This window comes from Bos indicus, chromosome 2 (genome assembly GCF_029378745.1).
Source record: "Bos indicus isolate NIAB-ARS_2022 breed Sahiwal x Tharparkar chromosome 2, NIAB-ARS_B.indTharparkar_mat_pri_1.0, whole genome shotgun sequence".
Taxonomy (NCBI): Eukaryota; Metazoa; Chordata; class Mammalia; order Artiodactyla; family Bovidae; genus Bos; species Bos indicus.
In genome coordinates, this window is record NC_091761.1 from 93,416,532 (window position 1) to 93,440,753 (window position 24,222).

General features: G+C 39.2%; 1 protein-coding gene across 3 annotated transcripts in view; it reads left to right on the plus strand.

Annotated features, from left to right (window-relative positions):
- The window catches only part of PARD3B (par-3 family cell polarity regulator beta), a 1,151,736-nt gene that overhangs the window by 665,678 nt on the left and 461,836 nt on the right, over positions 1 to 24,222 (plus strand). For all 3 annotated transcript variants that reach the window (XM_019975590.2, XM_070800250.1, XM_070800252.1), the window contains one exon: positions 9,668 to 9,853. In XM_019975590.2, the coding sequence (XP_019831149.2) occupies positions 9,668 to 9,853 (186 nt within the window). The remainder of the gene's footprint in view (positions 1 to 9,667; positions 9,854 to 24,222) is intronic.

The window sequence follows — 24,222 nt, forward strand, 5'->3', positions numbered from 1 at the left end:
ATAGGAAAAAAAAAAAATGATTCCCTGTGTCCTTAAACTGTTGCATTTGCTGATCTTTCAAGGATATGTATTGTGAGTAGGAAGAAAACAAGGTTGCTATAGGAATGTTGACTCTGACTTACTTTACTTTTGTTAGTTTTAATCTCTGACTTAGTATTACATTAAGGTACTTTTATATTGAACAAGCAATAAAGAATGGACATTTTTTCGACATTTGTTTTCTGGTATTAGATGAATCTTTTACTTAAAGAAAATTGCTTTTGGATAAGTTCAGTCAGAGATAAGCTCTTGACTTCAGTTTTCCCCTTCTACCTCCTTTCTAAGGAATGGACTTCAAAAAACATGAAAAAGTGTCTCAGTTACAAATACTTTATAGTATTTTCTTCTTGTAGGTCTTCGGTTTAAAATTACTTTAAAATGAATGAATATGTACTTTAAAAGATCACATAAGAACATACATTTTAGATATTGATTACTGAGCTAACTATGTGAATATGATTTAAAATTTTTTCTTTCATTAAAAGTAAAGAGCAGTGTTGCTTATGTGTAGTTTTGTGAAGCTTTACCCTACTTACTGCAACATTAAGTTACATTTTCCTCTTCTATATGATTAATATATAATATTGAGTTTGGGGTTAATTTCAGCCACCTGTAGTATAATTCATAGTTTTAAAAAATTATCTGTTCTATTATCTCTGATGCTTTTTGGTGGTGTGTCTATGTCATTCAGAGGGCAAAAGCCTTTAAAAGGTAATCTGTCTACTTGTAAATCACCAAGTTCTTCTGATTTAGCAGCAGTGGTGGGAAAGTCCTTTACTGTTCATCACAGTGACCATCCTTAGATCACACTTACCTATGCACGTGCCAGCTCATCTCTGGTTGTCGTCTTTTCTTGACTCTCTATAAAGTACGATCCAAAATAAAGTGCCTCCCAGCTGTTGGAATGAGTCTCTGATCTCCACTCTAGGGCAATATTCACATTTTGAATTCTATATAATCCAATTGGCCAAAAACCTTTCATGCTTATAATAGCTACCCATGCTTTTTTCAGAAGATTAAAATTTTTCAGAAAATTAAGTGTCTTGCAGGTGTCTTATCCTTTCATTGCTGTGAAAATTTACTTAGCTATAACACAAGTTTTATCACCTTAAATTCCTTAGAATTTATTTAGGTAAATTTATCGGTGGTTAAGCTAATTATAAAATATCCTGGCAGAATTGCCAGGTCTGGCTTTTCCTATATATAATATGTGAAAAAAGCGACTTTTTTTTTTTCTTTTTTTGCCGTAAAGCTCCTTTGTTTGAGTTTTGGGTTTTGGGTAACTGACAAAATGATTGCGTGTAAAACATAACTCTTGCATAAAGTAAGCTGCTCTCAACACAGACTAATTACGCATTTGGGAGGCAAGGCAAAGACATCCAGAACTTGCTCATGCTGAGCTAAGAGCGCAGCATTTAATGAAATGAGGGCCATAAAAGGTTCAGCATGGATGCTTTCAGGTCTGACCTGGGCTTCTGGGAAATTGAACATTGGTTCTGTGGACTGATAGATTCCCCCAGGGTTTGAAAGGCTGGGTTATTACCACTTGTGTGTGTGAATCAAAACTGCTTTGCAATACAAGAACATTTGTGATTCCAGAGATGGCCCGATTTGGAACACTCTTAAGCTAATAATAAGGATGCCTACCTAGTCATCCATCTTCTTGCCTCTCTTTCCTCCTCTCAAGTAATTACTTTTGATATTTGTTTCATAAAAATGGTTGTATATCTGTCAAGATCAGACTGTGTAAATTCCTGTTTCCTCTTTGCTATTGTTAGACTCTATTCCTTTCTGTCAGATAATACTGTGAATGAAACAGAAAGGCACTCTTATGTTGTTTAGTAACCTTTTAACAATTATGTTCTGTGTAGACTGGTTATTTCACATTGCAGTGTTGATACATAGTAGATGCTTGATAAAAATGTGTTGATTGACTCTTGTCACTCAGGCCAAGATGGGATAGTCTCATATCTGAATTCCAACTGTGACAGGTTGTCCATTATGCTTAAAAACAGAAATAGTATTTCAGGGAACAAAATGAGAGAACAGAGAAATAGAAAATGAAATAGTTGAATGGGAAGGAGAGGGAAGAGATATATAATTAGAATGATAACAGAACAACATCTGTAAGAACTTGAAGAAGGGTTGTGTAAATGAGAATAAAAGGTTAGTGAAGGCTAGAGATAGGCAGGATAAAGCTACCATTATCTAGTAAATAACCATTAAAATGGCTTATGACAATTAGGAAAGAAAAGCAATTAACATTTTACTCACATTTGGTTCTGCATTTCATTTCTTTTTAATTAATAAAAATAATGCCTTTATATATCACTGTGGTGTTTTCCAAGTTGAAAACTATGATGCTTTATTGGATTATGAAATTAATGCAGTGGGTTGTGACAATTTTTAAAAAATAATGAAACAGAATAGAAAACATTAGAATGTGTTGCCCTCTTGGTAAGTATTGTCTCATGAAATTTTTATTTAGATATGTCTATGCGCACACATATATGTATATATGGACAGATGAGGAGACGGACACACAATGTAACTCTGGGTACTTAATCACAGTGCTTCTCAAACTTGATGAATCTTCTTTACAGATTGGTAGCTATAACACATCATGCTGCCTTCATTGAGAATATGATGCTGAAGCTAAGCTGGGTTATCACCTCTCCTAGTAGGAAGTATGGTATGAAAAGGGAAATTGGATGAGGTTACTTTAAAGTTTCTTATAACTGTGATACTTTAACTTTTTACAATTATTTTTAATGTCAAAACTAATTTTATAAACACTTATAGTAATAAAATCCAGAATAATAGGAACCAAAGGCGGTGCCAGCAGTTTATTCATTTTCTTATATATAAATATGTATATATAATCCCAGAAATACACATTCACAGATACACATATATACATATACACAATCATGTACTATTGGACACTTACTCATTTTTGTTAACTCAGTCATTCAACAAATATTTATCTAGGGCTTATTTTTGAGTCTGGCACTGGCTGGTTTAAGCATCAGTGATTCACTGATGGGAAAAAAACAGCAGTATTCCTGCATTCAAAAGACACTATCAAAAAATAAAAACATAAGCAAGCACATATATGGTATGTGATAAATGCTATGGAGAAAAAGTAAATCAGGATAATAGACAAAGGTAGGATGGTATTGCCTTAAAAGAATTTTAAACTGAGTGATCAGGGAAGGGGCTTCCCTGGGGGTTCAGAAGGTAAGGAACCCACCTGCAATGTAGGAGACCCAGGTTCAATCCCTGGGTCGGGTAGTCCTCTGGAGAAGGGAATGGCTACCCTCTCCAGTATTCTTACCTGGAGAATCCCAAGGACAGAGGAGCCTGGTTGGCTACACTCCATGGGGTTGCAAAGAGACATGACTGAGCAATCTAGGAAGACCTCACTAATAAACTGGCATTTGAACACAAAATTGAAGGCAGTGAGGGAAGGAAGTCTGTAGGAATCTAAGGAAGGAATATTCAAAGCAGAGGGAGGAGGTGATGCAAAGGATTGAGGGCAGAAGTTAGATAAGGTAACTTAGAAAGTGAGGATGGGAGAGAAAAGTCAGATGATTGATTCTTAGGACACTAGTATTTCGGGATAACATGAGGAAGAGTCTGCAAAGGGGATTGGAAAGGAGTAGAGAGTGAAGTAGGAGATGAATAATTAAAAGTGGTGTCCTGGAATCAAGGGAAGAAAGTGTTACAGGACGTAGGGCTCGATAAATGAGGTCTCATGCTACTTGGACCAAGTAAGATGAAAACTAAGAATTGACCATCACACTTACCAACATGATTTCCCAGGTAAGAATACTGGAGTGGGTTGCCATTTTCTTCTCTAGGGGATCCTCCTGACCCGGGGATTGAACCCACAGCTCCTGCTGCATCTCCTGCATTGCAGGCAGATTCTTTACTACTATAGGCTATATAAATACTATATCTAGTTTACACGATATTAGTTACAGTGTGTGTATATATATGTGGATGTGTGTGTTTCATTAGAAATGTGTTTAGAGTTACTCTCAGGGGCTTTCCTGGTAGGTTAGTTGGTAAAAAATCTGCCTGCAATGCAGGAGACCCCAGTTCGATTCCTGGGTCAGGAAGATCCGCTGGAGAAGGGATAGGCTACCCATTCCAGTATTCTCGGGCTTCCTTTGTGGCTCAGCTGGTAAAGAATCTGCCCACAATGCGTGAGACCTGGGTTCAATCCCTGGGTTAGAAAGCTCCCCCGGAGAAGGGAACAGCTACCCACTCCAGTATTCTGGCCTGAAGATTTCTATGGACTGTATAGTCCATGGGATTGCAAGGAGTCAGACACGACTGAGTGACTTTCACTTCACTTCACTTTACTTACAGGCGCTCTACATCATAGTACAACACTACAACAAATGGTTCTTATCTCTTCATAAATTCTTTTTAAAAACATTTATTGTTTTATAATTTACAAGTGTCAGAAAACAAAAACATTATAGAGAAGAAAAAATTGTCCATATTGCAGTGGAAGAATATAACCAAGTTTTCTTCTAGCAAATACATGGGGTACGGGTGGAAGAGAGGCAGGTAATAGGTAGATGAGTAGGTGTCTGAATTGTGTATAAATTATATGTTATATATTGAGATGTACTGTATAATAAGCTTTTATATATAATATTATGTCACAGTCTCACATGATTAAAAATCTTTGTGTCCACACTATTTTATATAATTCTGTGATTCTTAATAAGTAAAACACTATAAAAACATCTTATATATAAGCATATTTAATATAACAAACATGACTTGGTAGCTGCATTTTTCTCCTAGATCCTTACATAAGACAAACAGCCTGAGGCTCCTCTGTCCATGCAATTCTCCAAGCAAGAATTCTGGAGTCGATAGCCATCCCCTTCTCCAGAGGATCTTCCTGACCCAAGGATCGAATCTGGGTCTCATACATTGCAGGCAGATTCTTTACCATCTGAGCCACCAAGGAAGCCCATACATGTATATATATATAAATATATACACACACCAGTAACTCAATATTTATCACTTTTTATACTGTGTTCATCCCATGAAGTATTCATTCCTACCTCTGGAAAATTAGTGCCATATAACCAGAGACATAGCTAAGACATCACAGACATCCCTAGGAGTTCATTCTGGTCATCTCCAGGGTCTGTCACAAGTCTTTAAGCATGAAACCCAATCAATTGCAGGGACTGTTACTGCCACCCCTTCCTGGTACTTAGGAACATGTCATCAGGCAGTGCTGTAGTCCCAAATGACTCTCTAGACCCTGGTTACCTAGAACTTGACTGCATCTGCCAATTGTTGATTCAGGGCAGTGATGTTCACCTAAAGGTGATTTTGACCCCTGGGGCCATTTGACAATGTCTAAAAGCAGTTCTGGTTGTCACAACTGGGAAAGGAGATCAGTTCAGTTCAGTTCAGTCACTCAGTTGTGTCTGACTCTGCGACCCCATGAATCGCAGCACGTCAGGCCTCCCTGTCCATCACCAGCTCCCAGAGTCCACCCAAACCCATGTCCATCAAGTCAATGATGCCATCCAGCCATCTCATCCTCTGTCGTCCCCTTCTCCTCCTGCCCCCAATCCCTCCCAGCATCAGAGTTTTTCCAATGAGTCAACTCTTCGCATGAGGTGGCCAAAGTACTGGAGTTTCAGCTTTAGCATCATTCCTTCCAAAGAAATCCCAGGGCTGATCTCCTTCAGAATGGATTGGTTGGATCTCCTTGCAGTCCAAGGAAAGGAGATACTACTGGCATTTAATAGGTAGGTGCCATGGAGAAGGCAATGGCACCCCACTCCAGTACTTTTGCCTAGAAAATCCCATGGACAGAGGAGCCTGGTAGGCTGCAGTTCATGGGGTCGCTAGATTCGGACACGACTGAGCTACTTCACTTTCACGCATTGGAGAAGGAAATGGCAACCCACTCCAGTGTTCTTGACTGGAGAATCCCAGGGACAGGAAGCCTGGTTGGCTGCCGTCTATGGGGTCGCACAGAGTCAGACACGACTGAAGCAACGCAGCAGCAGCCAGGGATTCTGATAATATCCTCCTGTGCAGTGCACAGCCCCGATATGGAATTATTAGGCCCCAGTCATCAGGGGTGCTGAGGTTAAGAAAGCCTGAGTTGATCCTGTATGGCCGGCCCTGGGCAGGTTCAGAGGCATTAGACCTGGACACAGGGCATCTGAGCATCCCTCTTGGGCCTGACTCTAGGGACCTCAAGGACTTGGTATCTAAAAACATAGCGTCTAGTAACAAAGACAAAGAAATAATGGAAAGACAAAAATTAATGAAGTTCACACAATTTCTCTTCCTGTGTCAGCCTCTGGATGTTTCCCTTTCTGGATATTTGTAGGTAGAAAAAGCAAGGGATATACCTGCCATGGGCGTCTCTGGTTGTTCGGATGATAAGGAATCTGCCTGCAATGCAGTAGACCTAGGTTCAATCCCTGGGTTAGGAAGATCCCCTGCAGAAGGGAATGGCAACCCCCTCTAGTATTCTTGCCTGGGAAATCCCATGGACAGAGGAGCCTGGTGGGCTACAGTCCATGGGGTCACAAAGAGTGGGACATAATAGTGAAGAATACACCTAGCACAGTGAGGAAAGAGCACTTGTCCTCAAGACAGGGAGAGTCCAAGGTAGGAATGTGCTGCTGCCTTTGGGCTCATGCTCTCAGTAAGGGCCTTCATTCAGGGCCCTTACAAGGACTTTATTCCTCTTTCTATCCTGCTATAAAGTGTTGTGGTCTTCCCTGGTAGCTCAGTCAGTAAAGAAACTTCCTTCAGTGCAGGAGACCCAGGTTCAATCCCTGGCTTGGGAAGATCCCCTGGAGAAGGGAATGGCAAACCACTCCAGTATCCTTGCCTGGAGAACCCCATGAACAGAGTAGCCTGGCGGGCTACGGCCCATGAGGTCGCAAGAGTCGGACACGACTTAGTGACGAAACCACCACCACCACAAAGTGTTGTATGGCAAGATTTGAGTTTAATTTTAAGAGATACTAGTTGAACCAATGTTATCAGAGGCATTCAGCATATTGATTTTTTTTTTTTTTTTTTGGTACATTAGATAAAGGGAACATTTATTTCTAACAGAGGGAATGGCTGTGTTAACTACTGTAATGACTTCCCTCACCATTGAGAAGTTTGCTATTATTAGACTACTAATTATGACTTGCACTTCATACAACATAAGAAAGATGAAACGTAAGTGTAGTTAAGTGGAGAGTGTGAAATTGAATGACATCTTACTGCCACTGTAGAAATATATCTTGGGATTTCATGTGGCTAGGTCTAGTCACGGTGGCCTGCAGAAGTTGAGAACTACTACAGCAGTTAAGAGTCTATCACAGGCACCATACTGCCTGGACTCCACAAGTTCCAACATGGATAGGTCTTTTGAACTATAAGCATGATACTTATATGTTGCATACCTCAGTTTCCTCATCTGTAAAATGGGCCTCGCAATAAACCTCACAGGATTGTTCTGGAGAGAAAGTGTATTGCTGTGTGTAAAGCACTTGGCACAGAACCACTCAAACACTTTTAGCCACTACTTTGTTTTGTAGTTACAGTTCCAGCTCTCAGACATCAGAGACTTTAAGAGAATAAATTGTTTCACATGAAGAGATAACCATAATACCACCTAATTTCTATTTTGTTTTTACCACTTATGTAATAAATGAAAGGCATTAGTACAAATAGTGGCCCTCAGTCTTACTGGGAATGAAATACAATCACCAAAAGAAAGCTGATTATAGAATAGGGTGGTTTGAAGGTGTTACTCAAGCGAAACTTGTCCTCGTGTCACTTTTTCGCTGGATGAAAACCAGAGAAACTCTCTAGTTTTTCTCTAGAGTGGTGTTCACAAACTTCTAGTGAGAAGCCGTTCTTTAATTTATACTTTAATTCAGCAGAACTTGATTAGATTGAAATTAACCAAATTCCAGAGAGACCTGTATACATAAATGATTTTGAAAATGTTATGGATTCTAAACTGGACGTTTTGGGAGGCACAGATAAAGGCTAATAGTTTACATTTAGTATTTAACTCTGGCATTCCAATGGAAAAAAAGACAGCTACTTGGTATTGAATAATGGGATTTGTTGGGTTTTTTTTTTAAGATAATAATATACTGAGTTAGTTAAAAGAGCTAACTTGTAATAGGTTTATTAAATTAAACAATAAAGTTCATTTCTTGGAAACTACCCATTGTCAAAATCTTTATAGTTAACTTCATTTACAATGAAATTAAATGAACGAACTATTTCTCTAAAGCTAGACATGGGATTTCTCTTCATTGGGAGGAGTTAGAGATGTCATGTCAGTCGATCTGGCTATGATCAGACCTCTTAATCCTGTTTTAATTGTGGGTTCTTTGCTACTTCTGATTTTATAGTTGTTATTTTGTGACTGACATTCAGACATTCATGGTAATTTTTAAAATATATAATTCTACATAAGCATCCCTCAAAGTGACCTTAAGATGAGAGTCTCTAAACATAATTATAGAGAGGAAGGAACTACCGACCTAGAATGAGTTGATGGTTTCCAGGGCTATCTCATTTTCAAATTTTTCATTTAAACGCCGGGGCAGAGTTTCACATTTCTGCAAGCTTGGGAGGAATGCAGAAGGGGGCCCTGTACTCTTTGTCATGTGGACAGCACTTTTCTGTCCCTACTCTTGTATATTTGAAAACGCTATGGACCAAGTATGATAAAGTGTGTGTTTTCCTCTGGAGACCTGACCCCTGATTATGCCTTTTGCCACCATACTATGTGTGTGTGTGTGTGTGTGTGTGTGTGTGTGTGTGTGTGTGTGTGTGTATATATATATATATTTTTTTTTTTTAGAATGGCTAGGCTTGTGGCTGGGTGTCATTTGTCGAAGAGACCATGAATATTTCTGTGCATTATCATTTTTGTTTAGGTTCCAAAACCAGATGCCAACAAGTTATTTTATCTAAAGAAGCAAGCTTAAGGCATGAGTTTTGACAAAGTGAAATTCAATTCAGTGATATGTATTAAGAATCACATCTTTAACTTTAAAATTAACATTTTTTTCAGTGCTCTGTGTCCTATTGACAATCTTTATCAATAGGATTGCTTCCATGGTAAATGATATGTTTTAAATTATATAAGCCAAATATTCCCCCAAATTGTAACAGGTTTGTACACTAAGCTCGTTTCTTCATCTGTAAAATGAAGGTATTGAGATTACATTATCTCTAATGTCTATTCTAATACTTAAGATTCCCTAGTTAATATCCAATCTCTTTAATTATTGAGAATATTCTACTGAATTTCCAAATACTTTTGGAATGTTTCAAATTGCCTTGACCAAAGATCCTGTCTGTTGACCATCACCAAATAATTATTCCCAAGAATTATCTCCTCCACTCCATGCATGTGATGGAGGCCCCTGCAGAGAGAGAAGACTGCCCTTTGTCCACTGGGGGCAGGATTACAGCTGTTAAGCAGGGATCCAGTCATCTTGTCTCACCAGTTGCATCTGTGTTTGACCATCTGAGAATGTGAATATTGATATTCAGCTGCTGTCTCCTCCTTCATTCTTTTCGTGTACTCTTCCAACAGAAAGGAGAACCTGACTGTTGTGCATTCTCCCTGGAAACAACTGAGCAACTTACCTTTGAGATCCCGTTGAATGATTCCGGTTCTGCTGGTCTGGGGGTGAGCTTGAAAGGGAACAAATCTCGAGAAACTGGAACAGACTTGGGGATTTTTATCAAGTCCATCATCCACGGAGGTGCTGCTTTTAAGGTAGGTAGGAATGCTGTTTCCCTATCAGTGTAAAGATACTTAGAAACGTTAACTGTTCTGCTTGGGGACTGGATAAAGAAAATTTCTGAAGACTTGAGACCACTGAGGCTTTCTTGCCAGATTCAGGAAATGTATATGTGAACAGATCTGGGTAACAGTTTGTTTTCATACTTTATATTATTTTTATTACTGTTAGGATTCTTATGAATTTAAAACCTAACAAAGTTGAACCTAACAATATACAATTAGAAAAGCAAAACTGAAAGCTAGTCAATATCAAAGCAACAAATAAGAAACTCTATTCCTTGTGCTTGCAAGAATGAAAGCTCAACAAAGACAGAAATATAGATCAATGGAACAAAATAGAAAGCCCAGAGATAAATCCACGCACATATGGACACCTTATCTTTGACAAAGGAGGCAAGAATATACAATGGATTAAAGACAATCTCTTTAACAAGTGGTGCTGGGAAAACTGGTCAACCACTTGTAAAAGAATGAAACTAGAACACTTTCTAACACCCTACACAAAAATAAACTCAAAATGGATTAAAGATCTAAACATAAGACCAGAAACTATAAAACTCCTAGAGGAGAACATAGGCAAAACACTCTCTGACCTACATCACAGCAGGATCCTCTATGACCCACCTCCCAGAATATTGGAAATAAAAGCAAAAATAAACAAATGGGACCTAATTAACCTTAAAAGCTTCTGCACATCAAAGGAAACTATTAGCAAGGTGAAAAGACAGCCTTCAGAATGGGAGAAAATAATAGCAATGAAGCAACTGACAAACAACTAATCTCAAAAATATACAAGCAACTCCTCCAGCTCAACTCCAGAAAAATAAATGACCCAATCAAAAAATGGGCCAAAGAACTAAATAGACATTTCTCCAAAGAAGACATACAGATGGCTAACAAACACATGAAAAGATGCTCAACATCACTCATTATCAGAGAAATGCAAATCAAAACCACTATGAGGTACCATCTCACACCAGTCAGAATGGCTGCGATCTAAAAGTCTACAAATAATAAATGCTGGAGAGGGTGTGAAGAAAAGGGAACCCTCTTACACTGTTGGTGGGAATGCAAACTAGTACAGCCACTATGGAGAACAGTGTGGAGATTCCTTAAAAAACTGGAAATAGAACTGCCTTATGATCCAGCAATCCCACTGCTGGGCATACACACTGAGGAAACCAGAAGGGAAAGAGACACGTGTACCCCAATGTTCATCGCAGCACTGTTTATAATAGCCAGGACATGGAAGCAACCTAGATGTCCATCAGCAGATGAATGGATAAGAAAGCAGTGGTACATATACACAATGGAGTATTACTCAGCCATTAAAAAGAATACATTTGAATCAGTTCTAATGAGGTGGATGAAACTGGAGCCTATTATACAGAGTGAAGTAAGCCAGAAGGAAAAACACCAATACAATATACTAACGCATATATATGGAATTTAGAAAGATGGTAACGATAACCCTGTGTACGAGACAGCAAAAGAGACAGTGATGTATAGAATAGTCTTATGGACTCTGAGGGAGAGGGAGAGGGTGGGAAGATTTGGGAGAATAGCATTGAAACATGTAAAATATCATGTATGAAACGAGATGCCAGTCCAGGTTCGATGCACGATACTGGATGCTTGGGGCTAGTGCCCTGGGACGACCCAGAAGGAGGAGGGAGGAGGGTTCAGGATGGGGAACACGTGTATACCTGTGGTGGATTCATTTTGATATTTGGCAAAACTAATACAATTATGTAAAGTTTAAAAATAAAATAAAATTAAAAAAAAAAACTAAAAAAAAAAAAAAAGAATGAAAGCTCAGTGGAGTCTGAGAGAAAGCATAAATTAAAGGTCATTTATCACATTTTATACACTAGAAGACCCATGTTGCTGGGAATGCATAGTTGCCTTTGAACTTAGAGAAGCTTATAAATTTCCAGATAAAAAGAGAAGATGATGATTCTGCCCTTTTGTACTGGGGTGGGCAACATATGAACATAGCTGTTACCGTAATTTAATGGTTAACTAGATTTGCCTGAGTTCAAATGCAACCCTACCACCATATGCTCCAACTAGCGCACCGTTAATAATAATACCTAGCATATAGGGTTCTAAGGATTGAATCAAGTAATATACACAATGTGATCAATGCAGTTAAGTGATTACAGAGAGAGGGAAAACAAGTGTGTGCTTATTGTCAGCAATCCTGACCATCATCTTTATCATCTCATGCCAGCCGTGAGACTTCCTGAGCTTAAATCCTGCCTTCATTGCTCTCACCCTCAGTGAATGCAGGCAAATCAATTGCCTTTAGGGTGCCTCAGTTTCCTCATGTATAAAGTGAATAAATTAGTAGTGCCTGCCCCCAGAGCTCTTGTGAGTACAAAAAGAGATAATGGGTATAAAAAGCCTAGCACCATGCCTATGATAAACGTTGAATAAATGTTAGCCATTTTTAAATCATCTTGATATTACTCACGTGTGCCCTCTCCCACTCAAAAGCCAGGAAGGCATAATTAGAGTTTATAGGTCCTAGGATCCTGGCTTTATTAAAGCATTTGTCTCCTCAAACTTATCATTTCACTTTTGCTTCAGACCTAGACACTGAGCTAGTGTCTTTTTCTTTGGAGAAGAAGAAATGCACTGGGGATAGACAACTTTTAATGCACTCCTGGATCAGTTAGCTTCTGTTACATAATAAGTAATGACAACATTTCAATAACATACCTCTATAAGCCATTATTTCCCCAATGGCTCTGTACAGTAACTAAAAGGGCTCTGATTGAGGCTGACCTATCTCTATCACACAACAGATCTACAGATCTGCGTGTACTCCACACATTATAACTACACCCTGGGCTCCCAGGCTAGCTGATGTCCAAGACTCACGAAACCTCCTTACGTCTGGTTTCCAAGCTGGCCTACCGTCACTTCTCACACATACTGGTGGCTAAAACAAGTCATATGACTGAATCCATGGTCAATCCAAGGCGTAGAAAAATACAGTCCCCCCACAGCGAGCCTATGACAAAGGTGTGGGTCTAGAGAAGTCGGTGAGGAATTGGGGCCATTCATCCAGTCTATGACTGTCTCCATCAGGCTCAGAAATGCAGAACTGGGAGCAGAAGGGTAGTTGTTGTTCAGTCACTCAGTCATGTCCAACTTTTTGAGACCACATGGACTGTAGCACACCAGGCTTCCCTGTCCTTCACCATTTCCCAGAGTTTGCTCAAATTCATGTCCATTGAGTTGGAGATGCCATCCAACAATCTCATTCTCTGTCACCACCTTCTCCTTCTGCCCTCAATCTTTCCCAACATCAGGGTCTTTCCCAATGAGTCAGCTCTTCACATCAGGTGGCTAAAGTATTGCAGCTTCAACTTCAGCATCAGTCCTTCCAGTGAATATTCAGGGTAGATTTCCTTTTGGATTGACTGATTTGATCTCCTTGCTGTCCAAGGGAATCTTTAGGATTCTTGTCCACCACCACAGTTAGAAAGCATCAGTTTTTCAGCCGTCGGCCTTCTTTATGGAGCAGGAGGAAAATGATAATAGTAATTACAGTAATATTATCAACTAACATTCATTCTGTTTTATGCTTAATATCTGTTGGACCATATAATAAGTATTTTAGGTGGATTCTCTAAATTTATTCTTCACATCCATACTGCATTATTACTATACCATCTTGTCAAGGAGAAATTACAGTTTTCAGTGGTTAGTGCCTCTCCTTTGTTCACAAGGCCAGAAATCACTTAAACCAATGTGTGAACCTAGGCAGTCCGACTTCAGAGTCTGTGCTTTGCTGTCCTGTGATGAAGGCTCTTTGATCTCATCTATTTATATTTCCAGAGATCAGGGGCTGTTGCCCTGGAGTTGTCTTATATCACGTGTATCATCCTTAGCCAGGGCATCTAAACATGTGCTGTATTTAAGAATCAGTCTTGGTCATGTTTGTGGATACCAGCTCGGCATTATTCTTATTCCTCATGACAGCTCTATTTACAGAATTTATTCCAAGTAAAATTGAAACTGAAATGAATTTTTGGAAATTAAAAGCAAACATCTTAGCTTTTTTATGGGCAATAACTTCAGCTCAAGCAGATATTGGAGAGCAGGTTTAATATGTATATCCATGTTTGCGTAAGTGAGCATCTCCTTACCTAAGCAATTTCTAACAGGCCTGTTTCTTTGCAGGAAGATTTCACTTTCCATTTATGTAAATTTCTTTCCTGACACTGGTCTGCTGAGTCAGACAATCACACCATTAAAAACTACTGGACAGCATATTTATAGCTGATCTTAAATAGTAAGAGGCATCCATCATGAATTTAGCCTTATTGTGAATGTTTAGTATCCATTTGTCTTGTTTACTTTCTGCAGTGCAGAGGGTGGAGGCCTAAAGCTTTGCTCACAAGAAATCTGATTAACCAGGAAAAAGGAAAGTATATTTCAGTTCTCCTTCTGCTGTTCCAATAATCCACTGTTGCTCCTCAGAAAATTGCCACCTGTTCTGTGATTCAGGACTAGGTCTTAGAAAAATTGTTTGGAGACTTTGTTCCCATCTCTGTTCAAAAGATACACATGTGTCAGACCGCTCTGTCCCTGGGGCAGAGAGAAGATAAGCATGGGGAACATCTACTTTAGCATCTGGCCCAAAGTTTTTTAGGTGAAATCAACAAAATAATCTTTCTGCCAGAGCACTCTCTTTTTCTCCTGGCCCTTCCTACCACGAATTGGTTCTCAAGGTGTTTTCCCCTTTAGGGAAGGTGGAAACGAAACTACTTTGAAAAGTATGACCAAATTCTTCCTGTGGCTTCTCTATGCTGGATTCTCCTGGGGATTTCCCTTGGTGTAAACAAAGATAGGCTACTTCTAACCAGATGTAAAACCCCTGGATAACTGTGACTATAATTTAGGGCCTTCTTTTTTTCCCTTAACTTTTTATTTTGTTTTATCCTAGATGGCGCTAGTTGTAAAGAACCCACCTGCTAATGCAAGAGCGTAAGAGACGTGGGTTCAATCCCTGGTTGGGGAAGAACCCCTGGAGAAGGGGATGGCAACCCACTCCAGTATTCTTGCCTAGAGAATCCCATGGACAGAGGAGCATGGTGGGCTACAGTCCATAGGGGGTCACAGAGTCAAACACGACTGAAGTGACTTAGTACATAGCACAATAGCTGGTTAACAATGTTGTGACAGTTTCAGGTGACCTGCAGAGGGTCTTACCCATACATATAACAAGAGCCTCTTTCTTTTTACCCTCTTACCTCTCTGGCTGTTGCTTTCTATCATTCCGTCTCTCATTTGTGTCATTTCTAAGAGATGTAGTCTGTGGAGTCACTTGTAGACCCCTCGGAAGCATCCTTTTGAGCTATTCTTTTCAATGTATAGCCAAAGTGACCACTGACCATAACAGCCAAACATAGCTTAGAGTGTTGCTACTGCACTGCTTAAACAGTGAAAGTGTGAAAGTGAAAATGTTAGGCGCTCAGTCGTGTCTGACTCTTTTGTGACCCCATGGACTATAGCACACCAAGTTCCTCTATCCATGGAATTTTCAAGGCAAGAATACTGAAGTGGGTAGCCATTCCCTTCTCTAAGGGATCTTCCCGACCTAGGGATCAAAGCCAGGGCACCTGCATTGCAGGCAGATTTTTTACCATCTGAGCCACCAGTAACATGCCTTAAATGTTTGAAATTCAATTTTAGTTTCTGTCATTCTTCCTGGGCATTTGCTCCTGAAGTGTAGTACAATTGCTTCCAGAGCCAAATATATACTAGATACAACTTTGCATGTTGTATGTTTTATATAAACATACATTTATACATACATACATACATATATAGTATACATACATCTCATGAACTGAGAACTATGAGTGGAATGTAATTAGGATTTCATGAAGATGCTTTTCTAAAATTTTATTCTTGTGACTGGAATTTGAATATGGTGTTGTTATTACTGGTAAATTAAACAAAATATTATCTTTGTACAGTTAGAAAAATTAATAACTTAAGAAAAAGACTCTCCCAAAATCTACATAAAAATTAGCTTTTCCTTTTTCCAGAGAAGCACATATAAAGTCTGGATAATCAGTTTGAAGACCTCACATACATTCACCCTCATTTGCTAAACATTTTGAATTCAGAGATGATTTTTCTTTTCCTTTGCTTTTGATATACTCTGTTAACTGAATTTTTTTAGAGAAAATGCATTTTTAAGTCTATTCAGTTCAGTTCAGTTCAGTTGCCCAGTCGTGTCCGACTCTTTGCGACCCCATGAATCCCAGCACGCCAGGCCTCCCTGTCCATCACCAACTCCTGCAGTTCACTCAAACTCACGTCCATCAAGTCGGTGATGCCATCCAGCCATCTCATCCTCTGTCGTCCCCTTTTCCTCCTGCCCCCAATCCCTCCCAGTATCAGAGTCTTTTCCAATGAGTCAACTCTTCGCATGAGGTGGCCAAAGTACTGGAGTTTCAGCTTTAGCATCATTCCTTCCAAAGAACACCCAGGGCTGATGTCGTTTAGAATGGACTGGTTGGATCTCCTTGCAGTCCAAGGGACTCTCAAGAGTAGACTATACTAAATCTGCTTTGTTTTCTTCTATCATAAAAATTAATTACTTTTAGAAAATATATAACTAAAATGGTGATATTTTTAAAAATTCATGTAGAATATTAAAATCCTTTATTAGAAAGAATAAAAATTCCATACAGTCTGTTCTATCAATACTAATTATGAAAGATTTCTTTTTATTTGAATATTTAATGTGTTCTATTGAAATTTTGAAACAATAATGCAAAAATTAAAATTTAAAGGAAGCTTTTGCTAAGGGAAAAATGTCATATATCAGGTAGATTATTTAAGGGCTCTTAAAGAGAACGAATTTAAGAATACCTGTTATTCTCTAGAAAATTAATTAGCCAGGTTTGTGCTTAATAAATACTACTTGATGATGATGAAATTAAATGAAAGAAAAATGCCTGACATAGCTAATTGCAAATGCATGCACTCAGAATATGAAATAGACATAATTTAAGTAATTTGATTCTTGTGTGGTTAGGAAATCTGGAATACAACCTCTGCAGAGGTTGCCTGATGCAGAATTGCAAGATCTATACCATTTCATAATAGGTTAAAAAATTTAACTAATACAAGCAATCCCTCTATTATAAAATGACCTAATTATGAATTTTGGGAGATAATATGCACAGTTCTAGAATTTATGGGAATACAATGTTTGATCCTGAATATCCATGTCTCTTTGTTATCGGGAATGTTGGTTGAATAGCATCTACCTACTTAAAAGGAGTCCGGTAGGAGTTCCTAGCAGAAGTAATTTCCACCTCCAATTTCTGCTTGTATCTATAAATCATGTGGTGGATCTATAATTAATGAATTCAAAGGGAGATAAAAAGGATAGCATTTTAAGGAACACGAATGTTAAATGATTTCTTCAGCTATCCATTTTTCTTAAAATTGATATTGTTTTTTACTGGAAGAGAACTGTTAAGATCATTACCTATAGTCATGTCTTCCAGGTTTCTACCTCTTACCAAAAACACCATACAATCTGGGTATAAACAGCTTCATTGCAAATCCTCAACTGTTAGAAGCCAAACTCTAATATTTCATACTCACCACAAAAGTGTGATATTCTATGAACAAGTAAAAGCAGGAATTCTGCCTGGAAAAATTCACCATCACTATAAGAACTCTGCTTTAAAAAATAAAACAAGTAATTTAAACAACAAAAAAAAGAATTATCAACTATGTTATGCCATATATTTTAAATACATTTCCTTTTTTAGGGAAAAAAACGCCCAAAATGTTAATATGCGTTAATTAATACACTCAAGCTTATCATTTATGGGTTTTCTGCAGTAGTAAGTATTTTATAGAGATATAACATTACTTTAAAATTTTCATAATACCAGTATCAATCATTGTTTTTCTTGCTAAGTTTTATCATTTTCAGATATTTATTTTATTGATGGAAATGCAAATACATTTGTATCATCTGGATAAACTTTTAGAACTCTAGGTCTTTTTGATGTGTACTTTGAATTCTATTATTGTCTTCAGAGGCTTAAAAAAATATGTTTTTAGACCTAATCAAAAATGAAATTATTATCTACAAAAGTTGATATAACATGATCATGTTACTTTGACTCTGAAAATAGTATCTTTTACCTGAAAACCTATATTCACCTATATTGTGGGTATTTATAAGAGATATTAAGTTCATAATGTGGTCAGAGTTTTGGTCTAAGCATTCTGCTCTGGGTCCATTTTTTTAAGAAACCAGATTTTTAGCAATCTTAGCACAAGCAAGAACAGAGCTTTCTTCTTCTTCTTCTTCAAGTGAATAAATAAGATCCTTTCGTTAAGTTGAAAAGGCTTCTGAGATTCTAATCTAGTTAGGCATTCATGCAGAATCTTCTTGATGCATACAACCCATTCACCTTAATAAGCTTCTATTATCCAATTTTCTAGGCCAAACTAAACTGAAAACAGAAAATCAGGAAGGAGATAGGAAGGGATAGAGAAGAAGCTGAAAGGACAAGAAACAGAAAAAATGTAAAACAAGCACTGCTGCTGCTGCTGCTAAGTCGCATCCGTCGTGTCCGACTCTGTGCGACCCCAGAGATGGCAGCCCACCAGGCTCCCCCATCCCTGGGATTCTCCAGGCAAGAACACTGGAGTGGGTTGCCATTTCCTTCTCCAATGCAAGAAAGTGAAAAGTGAAAGTGAACTCACTCAGTCAGTCATGTCCAACTCTGTGCGACCCCATAGACAGCAGCCCACCAGGCCTCCGTCCATGGGATTTTCCAGGCAAGAGTACTGGAGTGGGGTGCCATTGCCTTCTCCAAAACAAGCACAGATTGCTGCAAAGTAGACGAAGGAATACTAGTGAGGCCTCTTCAGTCAGTGCTTCTGAAACTTCTTACTAAGGAAACTGTAAAATTCACTCATGACTACAGTGAAAGCTGTAAATTGCAATACGTTTGTTTATATCCCATATGTTTCCAGTAGGTCTTTAAAAGAAAAGAATTATAATACATTATATCAAAATGGTTTAGATTATATATATTCTGAGGTTCTAAAAATACTCTTCAGTTATCTTTAATTAAACAAGAAGTCTCACATGCCACAGATGCTGAATAAATGGTACATTGCTGGAACTTCACTCATTTGCTACATAAAATGGAGTGAGGCTCTTAAGATAATAACTGAATTAGATAAACTTAAAATTTTGCAAGAGCTAAATAAGAGGATACTGAGCCAGTACACCGGAGAAGGCAATGGCACCCCACTCCAGTACTCTTGCTGGAAAGTCCATGGATGGAGGAGCCTGGTGGGCTGCCGTCTATGGGGTCACCCAGAGTTGGACACGACTGAAGTGACTTAGCAACAGCAGCAGCAGCAGCAGCAGCAGAGCCACTACACAGACAGTAATCAAGCTTCACTTTTAGAATATAAAGTTTCTCTGAGCATGTGCCAGTATAGCCAAGCCAGCCTGGGCTCAGGAATTGCTCATAATTACAGTTTGTATATTATTGAATTTGTCCATTGGAGATGAAACTTACACCAGGTCAAAGCACCTGATGAAAGATGTTTCTAGTGATTCCGTTTAACAAGGATTTCTACAACATCTACAGCTACCATAAGTTATTCAATATGTAATAGAATGGATACAGGAAACAGAAAGACTCATTCCATAGTACAGGAAGCTGGTAGCATAATAAACACATAAAAAACTGTGTCTAGATTAGTCCAATGAAAGAGCCTTGCAAGCCACATTAGAACATCTGCCTTACTGGTTTCCCCAGGGAAGGAAAAAAATAATCTTCTGCCCTTGTTTTTAAGTATTCATCTTTAGTTTTGGAAAAATGTTAAGTGTTTATTTTGAGGTCAAAATAAAAACTAATTTCATACTATTAAAAAAAAAACTCAAATATGGTAAGGACTGTGGTAGACCTTCTGTCAAAGAATGTTCAAACTACTGTACAATTACACTCATTTCACATGCTAGCAAGGTAATACTCAAAATCTTCCAAGGCAGGCTTCAATAGTTCTTGAACAAAGAATTTCCAGATGTACAAGCTGGATTTAGCAAAGGCAGAAAAGCCAGAGATCAAATTGCCAGTATCCATTAGATCACAGAAAAAGCAAGAGAATTTCAGAACAACATCTACTTCTGCTTCACTGACTACAGCAAAGCTTTTGACTGTATGAATTACCACAAACTGTGTAAAATGCTTCAAGAGATGGGAATACCAGACCACCTTACCTGCCTCCTGAGAAACCTGTATGCAGGTCAAGAAGCAACAGTTAGAACTGGACATGGAACAACAGACTGGCTGCCAATCGGGAAAGCAGTACGTCAAGGCTGTATATTGTCACCCTGCTTATTTAACTTATGTTGAATAAGTACATCATGTGAAATGCAAGGCTGGATGAATCACAAGCTGGAATCAAGATTGCCGGGAGAAATATCAATAACCTCAGATATGCAGATGATTCCACCCTATGGCAGAAAGCTTAGAGGAACTAAAGAGCCTCTTGATGAAGGTGAAAGAGGAGAGTGAAAAAGATGGCTTAAAACTCAACATTCAAAATACGAAGATCATGGCATCTGGTCCCATTATTTCATGGCAAAAAGATGGGGGAACAATGGAAAGAGTGACGGACTTCATTTTCTTGGGCTCCAAAATCACTGCAGATGGTGACTGCAGCCATGAAATTAAAATACACTGGCTCCTTGCAAGAAAAGCTATGACAAACCTAGACAGCGTACTAAAAAGCAGAGACATTACTTTACAGACAAAGGTCCGTATAGTCAAAACTATGGTTTGTCCTGTAGACATGTATGGATGTGAGAGTTGGGCCAAAAAGAAGGCTGAGCACTGAAGAATTGATGCATTTGAACTTGGAGAAGATTCTTAAGAGTTTCTTGGACTTCTAGCAGATCAAACCAGTCAGTCCTAAAGGAAATCAACCCTGAATATTCATTGGAAGGACTGATGCTGAAGCTGAGGCTCCAATACACTTTGGCTACCTGAATCAAAGAGCCAACTCATTGGAAAAGACCCTGACGCTGGGAAAGATCGAACTCAGGAGGAAAAGGGGGTGACAGAGGATGAGATGGTTTGATGGCATCACCAACTCAATGGACATGAATTTGAGCATTTGGGAAATGGTGAAGGACAGGGAAAACTGGCATGCTGCAGTCCATGGAATCACCAAGAGCTGGACACAATTGAGGAACTGAACAACAACAACAAACGGTAGACAAAAGTAAAAGTAATCATAGCTGTTGAGATGGAACAATTCTGCCTGAGGGGAAGAAAGTGGAAGGCAGTTGCTGAGCCTTATTTTGAAGGATTGATATAGAACCAGTGAGCAGGAATGCAAAGGGCATTTTGGAGCAAAGGAAAAGTTTGGACCACATCACCATAGTGTGTACACCAGAGAGCAATGTACTGCGTCTGGAAAATAGAGCTCTTATTTTTGAAGAACGGTGCCATTTGTATTGGTTGAAATTGTGTTAGGACAGGTGAAGTAAAACATTGACTGATGTACATAGGTACCCTTCAAGACAAGAATTCACATGCTTCTGGTCTTACCAACTTTATTCCTTTTCTTTACTTTAAAAACTATACTTTAAAATCTTGATTTATTCTTTTCCTTTCATTGTTATTGTTTGAAAATGAAATTAAATTATTTCAGTCTGGAATACAAGGCTCTTTCTAGGTTGGATTTTTTTCCAAAAAATACAGTGAGCAGATGTTATCATGGAGTGATTTTAAGATCTTGGGAAACATTTGTTCAGGACAGTCCTTTTCCTCAGTCAGGTGCCATCTTGCCTGGAGTCCCGCTCTACTCCAAGGAAATGCTGCTATGTAGCCTGAAGTCAGGGTTTGGGATTTGGGCCCGGAGTGTTGATGTCCCTGAAGGCTTCACCAGGGACCCTATTAGAATCAGGCACAGGAAGGAGTCAACATCCGGTCATGATTAATCCTCTGAACACCCTGGCCTAATGATGTAGACTGGCCTTGGGCCCCAGCCAGCTGCCCCTGGATTAGCCAGCCTCCTCCTTCATGCTTGACTCATGTTTTTCAGAGGCTCATTCTGTGCCATGGCTTTCTTCTCTTCCCTCTGCGTTCATTAGAACTTTAGAGGTAAAGGGACCTACAAAAAAATGGCCCCAAGAGGTGGATTAAGGCTTGCACTGTCACTGCTAATCATAGCAGAGGCACAGCAGGGACTAAACTACAAGGCCACTGGACCACCGGAAATCATGGACATGCTTCAGAGGGCACATGCAACATCCTAAAAAGTACATGAGTGCTCTCTATTACAAAGAATTGTCTGGTCCAAATGTACAGCTGTGGAGGAACCATCATGGAAATATTTATTTTTAAGAGCTGACAATCCTTTGCTTTTATGAGATTCTCAAAGAAGTCTAAGAAGAGCCCATAAAGGTCAAGAATCACTAGCAAAGTGGTTGAAAATATGGACTTCAGAGTAACCCAGACCTAGTTCAAATATTTTGGTTTTGGTCATGTGACTTGTAACAATGCACTTAACTCTCCTGATCCTTGGTTTCTTCTTTTCTAAAAGGGGACCTGTGGTCCCCAGTGTACAGGATAGTTAGAAGTATTAAACTGTCTAGTGCATATAGACAAAGGGTTTAGCAAAAGAACTGCACAAAGGAGGAACTCATTAAATAATTATATTTATTAATCACTGTAGTGAAAGAAGGTGAAAGTGAAGTCACTCAGTGGTATCCGACTGTTTGCAACCCATGGACTGTAGCCTGCACCAGGCTTCTCCGTCCATGGGATTCTCCAGGCAAGAGTACTGGAGTGGGTTGCCATTTCCTCCTCCAGGGGATCTTCCTGACCCAGGGATCAAACCTGGGTCTCCCGCATTGCAGGCAGATGCTTTACCCTCTGAGCCACCAGGGAAGCTATCGGGCTTTCCCAATAACTGTAGTACCTTTAATCATCTCTAGAAGCAACATAGCATAGTGGAAATGTATCTGACTCAGACAGGTGGACCTGGCTTTAACGGTCACTTCATTTCCCTGAGCCTCCATTATTATATCTCTAAGTGGAGTGTGCTGCTTGTATCACAGGTTTGTTTTGAGAAATGAGAACATATGCAAGATATTTGCACAAGGACTGCCCTGTATTAGGTGTTCAATAAAAAGAGATATGAACTTCCTAGGTGGCACTAGTGGTAAAGACCCTGTGTGCTAATACAGGAGACATAAGAGGCACAGGTTCAAAACTGTGTCAAGAAGATCCCCTGGAGTAGGAAATGGCAGTTCACTCCAGTACTCTTGCCTGGAGAATCCCTTGAACAGAGGAGCCTGGTAGGCTACAGTTGATAGGGTCACTATGAGTCGGACACAACTGACGTGATTTAGCACAGCATAGCTAAGAGTCGGACGTGACTGAGTGACTTCACTTTCACTTTTCACTTTCATGCATTGGAGAAGGAAATGGCAACCTGCTCCAGTGTTCTTGCCTGGAGAATCCCAGGGACGGCGGAGCCTCGTGAGCTGCCGTCTATGGGGTCGCACAGAGTTGGACATGACTGAAACGACTTAGCAGCAGCAGCACAGAAAGGAGATATAACACTCAAACATCTTGTCCCCCAGTCCAGTCTCCCTCCCCCTGAATTAGAACCTGGTTAGGGCTGATGAGACTTGAAATCTCCCCAGGACATGGAGAAGACCTAAATCTTATACCAGTTTTTATTTGTCCTAATGTACCCAGAGGAAATTTTTGTCTATTTTTATTCTGTTCTCTTTCCTCTTTTTCTTATTTTTCTTCCGCTTTGGGAATTTCCTTTACTTCCTCCTAGCTTAAGGATAGATAAGAGTTGATTACAGGGGTTGCAAAAAGTAAGTGATGTAGTTGTGGGTCTTTTGGTTAGGGGTCTGATGGTCATAAAGTAGAAAGAAAAATGTCTTTGTTCAGGCTGCTAAAAGAAACTTCCATAAATTGGGTAGCTTTTAAATGGCAGCAGTTTATCCCTCACAGTTCTTGAGTCTGAAGTTCAAGATCAAGGTGCTGCAGAATCCATCTGGTGAGAGGTGCTTAATAGTCAGCTGTCTTTTTCTTGCTGTAACCCTAGATGGCAGAGAGGACAAGATATCTGTCTCAGGACTCTTTTATAAGGGCGCTAATTACCTTCCAAATGCCCCCTAATATCTTCATGTTGGGGGTTAGGATTTCAACATATGAATTTGAGGAAAACACATTCAGTCCATAGCAGAAAGGGCATTGGCTTTTCCTTTAGCAAAGGAAAGAGTGATCCAGATT